A 10,384-nucleotide genomic window follows, 5' to 3' on the forward strand; every position below is an offset into this window, starting at 1 on the left:
TGTGGGAGAATATGCAGGCCCTCAAATGTATATAAATTATACAACTGCAATAGCAAATGTTTATTCTACGTATCAATACACATGACTAATTAATTGCAAAATTCAATCTGATTGAAGCAACATTTATCGGGGGCTTGACCATTGACTTGACCTGGCCATTATAAAGCATTGTGGTCTACTATCAGGCATTATTTCAGAGTTATGGGCCCCTGGCTTCAACCTCAGAGTGAATTAACCTAAGCGAACCTAAGCGATAAAAAGCCATTGCCCTTGTGATGGGAGGCTATATCATTAATACCACATTAATATAAAGATTAAACTGATGGATAGTTCTCCAGAGACGGTGTTAACTTGCCCGGAGATTAAGTGTGAAATCAATCGGTATCAAAATTCTTCCTGACATTACTGCCTGGCATCTAAATCAACCAATCAGAACGATGCATGGTAAACCGGCCTTATCGCTTGCTAACAGCCTGAGAGACAGATTCTCTGACAGCTCATTCTCTCTTTTTTTCCTTGTCTCTTTCTGTCTTTCATTCTGTCTTTGTTTGGTCTGCCGTCCTTCTCCTCCGCCCCTCTGTTCTGGTGAACAACACCAAAGGGAGAGTGTGCTCCATTCATGGCAGTCCCTTCACAGGAGCGTGGGGGTTGTATACATGGGAGTGGCTGGTCTAATGAAGGTTGATCTACACTTGTTCAAGCATCCATATTTCTACCATTTGAAGGGAGAAGGAGGCTGTTAAACATTCGCTGAGAGGGTGACCCCCCTGACCCGGAGGGCTGCTGTCCATCCGTTCTGGGTGATAACCAGGCAGGCTGGATGGAGGAGCCATGCAGCCTGGGGGACTATTAACCCGTCGCTCTAGTCCTCCCCGCAGCAACCACTTCAGCTAGCCTAGACCCACAGAGAATGCAGCACTGCAGCACACAAGTGGTCTGATCTTTCACTCTGTTAAAGACAGCAAACCATCTTCCACTGCTCGCATTTAGCTTTAGTACTTATTTCTGCCACACCTTTTCCCCCTGCAAATCACTCTTGTTACTGACCATTGAACTCCTTATGTTGGTGACTTGTGTGTAACCACTTTGATTCGAACCCAGATTGCATGGGAAACCAAACATCTAATTCCTCAGTCAAATGGAGCTCACTGTAAACAGTGTTCATTTAATTCTGATAGTGTATAAATGAACCCTCGGATTTAAATTAGCACTCTTTTTACAGTGAGACATTAGGCTTCTGGGCTTCAGACAGGGCTATCCCCCTTTGGCGTCTGCCCTGCTGGGAATCCTGTTCCCGGACAAGCCCTAGTGTAACGACCCGGATTCGAACCCAGGTCTCAATCATCGATCCCTTAGCAACAGGGGGAATCCCCCCCTTGAACATGGGAGGTATTAGAATTCCGACCAGAACGTATGAGTACCCTGGGTACTCTGATGCACTTGGTAAAATGTAAAATAAATAGAAATGTAGATGAAAAGTACAGTAAAACCAAAAGAAGTTCAGGTAACAAAAAAAAATCTGTATTTATCTATTTATTCTCTCATCTTCTTCTTTCTCTCTCTCTCTCTCTTTCTTTCTCATTCTCTCTCTTTCTTTCTTTCTCTCTTTCTAGAAGGTTGTTTTTCTTTTGTCACTCAGTACAGTGGCATCATCTCTTGCTTGTCCTCTTTCTCTCGACTCCCTGAGCCCTCTCCACGTCTGCATGCCGCTGGTTCACACTGGCGATCACAGAGGCCAAAGGTGACATAGTGGAACACATAGACAAAGACTGGACACCGTGTCATCTGTCGGACCCCATGCTGCCGCCACCATCGCTGTACCAATTGGAGCTTTCCTCATCTGTCTCTGACACCCCCCACCCCCCTTTACTCTGTTCATCTAACTCTCTAAGCTGGACACTTTCTGTTTTCTGTTTCTCCACTTTTGCTTTTGATCTCTCTCTCTTTAGCTGTCTCTCTACAATCTATTTCTAACTTACCATTATCTGTTTATATATCTATCTGACCCATCTATCCATCTATTCTATACACCCACCCACCCACCAAACTTCTCTCTCTGCTGTGATTTAGGACAGGGGTCATCACATGCCGGCCTGTGATGTACATTTTCGTGAAACTTTAATATTGCTATTATACGCGGTCAATAATCTTACCAAAAACACATAGACCTATAGCCCTAAATGTATACTAGTGGACTCCTAATATGCCATAGTGTCTATGCCAATGTGTTACACATTTTTTAAATGATAGTATTTCTGCGTTAATTACATTGGTGTCTTACCTAGGCTGAAGAACACCTGGGGACTGGCAAGTCAGCCTCTGTACACTGGCTGTATACAAGCGTCAAAATGCAGCATGGTCCAAGTTCTGTGATTTCAATAATTGGGTCTTATGATCTGTACAGTCAGTGCTTTATTTGCATATTACATGAACAAACTAAGAACATTTTAATTTTTTATCAAATGTCTGCCACAGACAAGTCTTCCACTGACACATTTATCCGTATATATGGACACATTGATGACCCCTGCCTTGCAGGAGAACACATTGGGACAGTTGGTGACAGTGAGGCACACTCAGAGTGCAGCAGATGGGTGTCCTTTGTGTCTGTGGCTGTTCATTCTTTCCTGGCAGGGACCACCTCATAGCTGCACTCCATTGTCATTCATTTGGTACACAGGGGTTTGTTCATTTTCACTCAGTGGGCAGTGCTGAGCCTCAACACCTCCATCCATCACATGGGTAAATACTAGGTTGACAGATGCATACAGTGCGGAGGCTGTCAGAGCTGAGGCTCACACACCTCCAGACCATCACAACCTCTCTGATCAACCTTCATCAAATTTTTTGTGTGACTCTGTACGCGAACCTATCGGTGGAAATGTGCTAAAACATTGTAGTTTAAATTAATATTTTAATTTAAACATCTGCATACTCCTCTTTATTTAACATTACATCTCGAGATCTCGTATATGTTGCCTGCCTCCACAAACGGGGAGGAAGCTCAGTGTTGACAGCAACACACAAGAGGGCAGAAACAGGACAGGACCAAGATGTATTTTTTTTTAAATAAAACGTCTAAAATATAAATGTTGCTTGACAAAAAAAACGAATTAAAGATTCTTAATGGATCATCATAAATGACAATGATAACCTTCATTATGTTTTAGCTATATATTTGTATTATAACTAATAGTTGCCATCAATAATAGCCCATAGTATTTTTAAGATGTCTTAATGAAGGCCTAATGAATGCCCACAAGATAGCCACTCACCCAATTAATTATTCGTTTTTGTCATTTAGAAAGGCAGGGATGTTCACTTTTAACTTGACCAAAACAATAAGAAGACACATGTAGAAACATTTTCATGCTCAGAATTGTATTTGATGTTTAGTAAAAATGTGCTTATGGTATATAAATACAGACACTTGACATTTACTTTTGTAACATAAATTAAGAGGTAGTGTAGTGTGTTTTATACACAAATTAAAGCTTAAAGCTTTTATCAACTTTGACTTCAAGTGAATAATAATAACAACAATAATACAATAATAATATCCTAATTATAATACAGGTTGTATTTACATTGAGACTGACAAAAACATTGTAGAAAGAAAGCTTTTAGACACAAAACACCACCCTAACACAACAGACTCAAATAAATAGAAAGGCCTACATTTCGGCATTTTAACAATTTAAAATTGTCATATAGTTTAATTTAATATATTTATAAAACAGAATATTACATTTTAGACATATTCCAGCAAGCATCCAATGCTGGAGCCTCCTCCTTAAATGAGGCCTAGTTCCATGGTCGATATTCCGGATTGCTAACAGTTAATCCGGTATATGGGAAGTTTAATCCCGTGTGTCTCTGTGTGATGGACTTGTCTTTTACTTCATCCAAGGAGCCGTTGGCTGGAGGTGATGGGACAATGGTGCTTTCCAAAAGTGATCTGTCTGTTAAAAAAAGAGGGGGAAAAAAGGGTTTTAAATTACAGAATAGCAAAGTTGTAAATATGTAGGCTATTATTTGATTAGACCAGTGGCAGTGGTCAGTGGTCTATTGGCTATTGAGCTTTATAGTATTTAAATTATTTGGAACATATATATAGGCTATAAATCTCTTACTTGTGTGAGTTGTTGTAAATATGTGTCTAGGCCTAATTGGTTTTATTTAAGGCAATAACAGGCCTTTCATAATGCCTGTTATATAGGCCTATATGCTAATATTTTGACTATTGGTCTTTATTGTATTTAAAAGGGATATTTCACTTTCAAATAAAATAAACATTTAAATAATGTATAAAAAATACATTTATTTTCTATATCTTTGTTTATGTTTATTTTATTTGAAAGTGAAATATCCCTTCAAATTATTCTGAATAATAGGCTAAAATCTCTTACTTGTGTGGTTTTTCATGTGGTTCTTCAGTGCTTGCACGTCCTGGAACGTCTCCCCGCACACGTCGCAGGGTAACGCCTGGTCCTTGTTGGCGTGCGTCCTGCGCACGTGGCTGTCGTGCGCGGCGTGCGAGGCGAAGGCCTTGCCGCAGTGCTTGCATTTAAAGGGTCTCTCTCCGGAGTGCTGGCGGATGTGTGTGCGCAAAATACTGGAGGCAGTGAAAGCCTGATGGAGAAGAGAAAGAAAAATAATTGTTAAAAAAAAATCCAGTGAGGAAACTCACTTTTAAATAGTATGCATTTTAAGACTTTTTCCTTAAATTAACTACTATTCGATTTGGGAATAAGGAGGGCGGGATAGAAGGGCAATTCGCGCCCCTTGAATAGGCCGTTCATTGCTTTTTACGGCAAAATAATACACAGACAGACTGTACCGAGGCTTCTCTTGATAACGAGGAGGAGGAGAAGGTCAAACAAAGCACTCGTTGGGTAAATAAAAACAGGGAGGACACCAAGGACAATACTTGGCCTCATTCGAGAGCCGTAAATTAAAAGTATAACCTCGGCGGACAAAAGGGTGGGTGTACATCTGGCGATAATTAGCATGTAAGTGTGTCCAAGGAGCGTGCCAGTGATAATGAGCCAAATGTTGCACGAAATGAGGAAAAAAGCCAATTGGTGAATCATCCTTATAAGCATTTGTAAAGATGCGCATAAGAAAAACGACGACAACACATGCCTACTTTATATTCCAGTGGTTCTCAACCGTTTGAGGCCGCGATGACCCCTACACAAATTCATATTTGAACTGGGGACCCCCCACACTGACAAGAATTGTAGGAGTTGAGTCATTACATTTTGTTTGACTCAGATACATAGTGAAAATAGTAGATCTACAAGCTCACAGCCCTGCAGTGCGTCTTTGCCTCTTTCTTATATTATTTGAATTTTAGCTTTTTGGGGGCCAATGTTAGACCACTTTTCGTAGTATAGTTTTTCTTTTCTTTCTGTATAATTTGTTTTAGGGATTAAAAAGCTCTTACAAGTCCATAAATTGTCACTGTCATCTGGGGACCCCAGAACCACTGCTATGTTCCACAATAAAACCTACCTTATTACAGTAGACACACTTGTAGGGTCTCTCTCCGGAGTGCACCCGCATGTGTTTGTTGAGACTGGAGGACTGGGAGAAACTCTTCCCGCACACAGAGCACTGCGGATCACAACAACACATCATAATCATCATTAGTTTAGATAATATTATTCTAGACATGATTTATTCGATCGTTCAATAAGCATTTGCATTTATTTTCTCCATTATGTCTATTGTCATTCAGCGCTATATAGGCCAATAAATGTGTTGTGAAAGTGGAGGGAGCTGTCCTTTCAGCACCAACTGCCCAATGCAAACTAGAAACTACATCTACAAAGCTAATGCTGACAAGATAGCCTAGTTTCCCAAACAGTGGGTCCCAATTGTCGATTTTTGTGGGTCACGAGTAAATATCCCCCTTTTCTGTTTCTTTTCTTTTTTTTCAAAAAATAAAATAAAAATGAGTTTTACATTAAAAAGAAATGTGTCATCATTATTAAATCTACCTTGTGAGGCCTGTGTTTCTCGTGCACGTGCAGGATGTGAATGCGCAGTCTGTCCCTCTTCTCGAAGGACCTGCTGCACAGGTGACAGGGGAACTTGCGGTCGCCCTGGTCCACGCAGCGAGTGTACTTGAGATGCTTGTCTCTGTAGTACCTGTATGCGAACACCTTCCCACACCGGTCACACTTAAAACCCTCTGCAGAATCTGGTCAAAAATGAAAGAAAATATGATATTATTAGGCTATTATTCAAAATTTACTTGAGTAAAAGTACAAAAGTATTGGCATCAAAATGTACTTAAAGTACAAACGTTTTCAAATGTATATAATATGTATAAAAATCTTTTAAAATAGCAGATACAAGCTCACAATGCATTGCATTGCTATTTTCAAATGGCCGAAATGTATATAGCTGAAGTGGTTACTGTATGCTGTGTGATAATAATCAAAATCTACAAAGTAACTATAGTAACTCAATTTGTCAAATAATAGTAATGGAGTAAAAGTACAATATTTGCCTCTGAGATAGTGGAGTATAGAAGTAAAAGTACTGAAATTTGGAAATACTCCAGTAAAGTATAACAAATACTTCAAAATTGTACTTAAGTAAATGTACTTAGTTACTTTACACCACTGATGGGGAAAGGGAATGAATGGCAAATGTTTTTCAAGTATTTAGGCCTATAGGCTATAATACTGACCTTCTGGGGGATGCTGCTGTGCCTCATTGTCCTCCGTGGTGAGCTTCAGGGTGAGTGGAATGCCCAGGAACTGGACATAGCAGTCTCCATACCACACCAGCAGCTCCTGACCCCCCGGTGTGACCTCCTTACAGGCCTCGTAAAAGATCTGACCCTGGACCTGCACCGCAATCAGGTTCTGCTCCTCCGGGAAACGAGCACACTTCACCAGGGACATCCAGTTGCCCGAGGACCCCCTGCCGTCCACGAAATGACTCAACCTGCCGTTTTCGAACACCTGGAGAAGTGCGGATTGGGGGATAGGAATTTCGTTAATATATGCACAAGTTACCCACTGTAGATGTATTTATTTTAACTCAAGGAAAGAGATTTAAAAAAACTATGCCATGGGTTGTATAAATAATTTACCCTGACGTTTAGAATAGCGGAACAAGTTAAAACAACTGACCCATATAGATGGGAACAATCGACCCCACAACGGCATTGGTTGTTCCAGTGCGCTCACCATTTTTAAAGTGAAATTGTGGCTTTCATGTTTGCAATGTAATTAAAAAAACACGGCCAACAGTTCACAGACAGATCCAAGTTATTAACTTTACATCTTCTTGTCATAATTGAGCAAGTATTTATTTAGTAATCGAGTAAAAAGCTAAACAAAGTCACAACATGTCATACCCTTGCCGACAATCAGTCCACCTAAACTTAAAAGTGAGAATGTTATTTCTTCTTACCTCCCACATCAGTGTGTTGTCGTCGTATGTTTTGATCTCGCTGGTATTGACCAGTTTCCCCTGGAAGGGACCGAACCGCGTGCCTTTAGGGACGCCGCTCTTATCCGAGGTGAACACTCCGTAATGGGACACGTTTCCACAGGTCGTCTGGAGAACCGTTAACCCTATAAAGACAGACAATAGTATTATGTGTCAAACTTTGGATCTGTATTAAATTAGAAAGAGGAAAGGGTCATAATTAAGCCTATAGGCCTGTCTAAATAAAATTATATGCTTACCTTCAGGGAGTTCAAGAGTTTCAGTGTCCATGGGGAGAATTCGGCTGTCAGAAACTGCAAGGAAAAATACATAAGCTATTATTAATATATAATTGTGATATAAGCGCAATATGCCATGAAGTGCAATATGGGCTATTGGGCAAGTGCAATATTATACGATATGATTCCCCGTGATCCCCCCTTATTTTAATATTTTAATATTCAAGACTTAAAAAATATAAATGTATTTATTTATTGACCATGATTATTATGTCAGTATTATGACTATGATGGACACGTTTATGCATGGCTGTTGCTCTATCAGTAGCCTAGTTCTTTCTTTGTTGATGCTGCTATTTGTTTATGTGGATGCACTAAACAACATTTCGTTATGTTCCATACAGTGACAATAAACATCTTATCTTGATCTTATCTTATCTTATCGTATCTTATCTTATCTTATGGGAAACAAGCAGTGTAACTGTCTAGGACTTGCATGTATGATAGGCTAATTTTTGTCATTCTCATAATGCCTAATCCTATGCAACATTCACCAGAGAACCAACGCGTAAAACGCACCTGATGACTTTTCGGGCAGCAGAGCCGCGCCCGACGTGCCGTGACCCACGTTCTGCTGTTGGCTCCGAGAAGTCCCGTAGAGGACCGTGAACAGGTCGTCTTCACTGAAGCTGTACGTGCGTGTTTTCTTCAGCGATGGATCCCCGTGGATCCCACCGGATCCCCGGAGGAGGAACGAGTTGTCCTTCGGCGGCGAGGTGGAGGCGGAGGACGACCTGTCGCTGGACGGGCTGAAGTCCGACAGGGACAGGGGTCCGCCGGCGGCGTGGTGGTCCGTGGTCACCATGGCGGCCACTAGCTCCTCGTGATGATGATGTCTGGGGTAGACACCGGGCAGCATGTGGTTCAGATACGGGATGCTGTGTTGCAGGACGTGTTGCACGGAGGCGTGGTGGTGGTGCTGGTGCTGGTGGTGTCCGTGCATGTGTCCGGGGAACGGAGGAGCCCCGCCGGCGAAGTTGAGCGGCATGGAGGCGTGTTGTTGCTGGGTGTCCGACACCAGGCGTCCCAGAGACTTGAGAGGGTGGAGGATGTCAATGTAGTGGTGCTGTCCTCCTCCGGGCAGAGGGGACGGGTAGAAACCCGAGCCAGGGCTGCCCTTGAGCAGGCTGGCGTGGCACTGGTAGCCCTTGTTGTTGTTGTTGCCCTTCATCGTGGACAGTGACACAGACATCACAGTGGCACAGACTGTCCGTTGTTCAAAGAAAGTTGAGATTCTTTTTTTTTTTTTTTTGTATGGGAGAGCGAGAGGGAGGAGAGAGAGAGAGAGAGAGAGGGAGAGAGGGAGAGAGGGAGAGAGGGAGAGAGGGAGAGAGAGACAGTTAGTTGGGAACATAAAGCAAGGAACATACAAAAATAATTCATAACCTTGTATTCTATTACTTTATAAGTAAAAACCGCAGGCAGTTGATGTACGAAAAGTTCTGTCAAGGGCCCAATTTGGATAGGCTAATTAGGCTACAATATCTTGAATTTAAAAGCTTATTATAGGCCTATATTTTAAAACAGTACATCACCCGAGTTAATGGACAAACGTTTAAAAAAAGAGGGTCAAATGGAACAAACTGCTATTGAATAATGAAGACAGAGTTTGCAATATTTCCAGCTGAAGGCACACGGCACACATCATCAATAGCTATCTTTATTCTTTATACGAGTAAGTAACAGCAGATAGTGCTTTCTGTGATGTTTAGGAATGAATCACTTGGTAAATAAATAGGACTTGAACCCCCTGACAAATCAGGGTCATGACACTCTAATTAAAGGACAATGTGGTTCAGCGGCAGAGGTCAGCATTAATGAAGCATAGCTTTTTATAGACTATGCAATAACAACGATTTAAACGTCAGCGGGACATTATTTGACTAATACAGCAGAAAACTCGAACAGAGGGGATTTAGACTAAATTCAAAAACGGAATTCTATCATCATCCAATATCCACAAAGGCATTTTCTTCTTTTACTCTGTTGTCTAGCCTGTATTTTTCATAATACGTAAAGAAAGCTATAACAAGAACTTACCCCGTAGCCTGAGTTTGTCGTTGTCGCGGAGAAATCATTGATGTATCGCTGAAGTGGGTCGAGTCATTTCCATGCGATTATACCAAGTGGTCCGTCCGTGTATAGAATGAGAAACAACGGTATATTATGCTGCAGGTAAACTTCAGAACAGTCCTGTCCTGGTTAAGTGTGAGTGTTCAGTGTTGATCTGAGGGACATTCAGCAGATCTCTATACTGTGGACAGACAGGCAGGCCTTTTAAAGATGCTCCTCCAACACCGTCTCCCTATTGGTCAGAAAACCAAATGCATCTCAATGCCCACAGGAATACCTACCTTTTCACAGCAGTCACAGCATAATCACTGCTCACAGCATGCCTGATGCCCCCATACCATCCATCCACCCCCCTTCTCTTATACCCCCCCCCCCGGCCAGTTCAATTCAACTCAATTCAATTGGGGTTTATTGACATGGGAAACATACGTTTCCATTGCCAAAGCAAGTGTGAAATAAAATTATTATAGGCCTACAATCTCTCTCTCGCTCTCCCTCTCGGAGAACAACGGCGTTGTCGTTGTTGATCAAAATAGAACATTGCCTGTGTGTTTTCAATC

At 41.6% G+C, this 10,384-nt stretch overlaps 1 protein-coding gene across 1 annotated transcript; it reads right to left on the bottom strand.

The window, feature by feature from the left end:
* Positions 1-1,635: 1,635 nt before the first annotated feature.
* prdm14 (PR domain containing 14) lies at positions 1,636-8,922 on the bottom strand (the record flags this gene model as incomplete). Its single annotated transcript, XM_080417464.1, has 9 exons — positions 1,636-1,719; positions 3,838-3,962; positions 4,410-4,632; positions 5,518-5,619; positions 6,006-6,208; positions 6,704-6,980; positions 7,435-7,598; positions 7,713-7,766; positions 8,271-8,922. 9 exons carry the CDS (start codon positions 8,920-8,922, stop codon positions 1,636-1,638), a joined length of 1,884 nt encoding a protein of 627 aa, XP_080273590.1.
* Between the last annotated feature and the right edge of the window lie 1,462 nt (positions 8,923-10,384).

Source organism: Gymnoscopelus braueri (assembly GCF_963280865.1).
Source record: "Gymnoscopelus braueri genome assembly, chromosome: 21".
Taxonomy (NCBI): Eukaryota; Metazoa; Chordata; class Actinopteri; order Myctophiformes; family Myctophidae; genus Gymnoscopelus; species Gymnoscopelus braueri.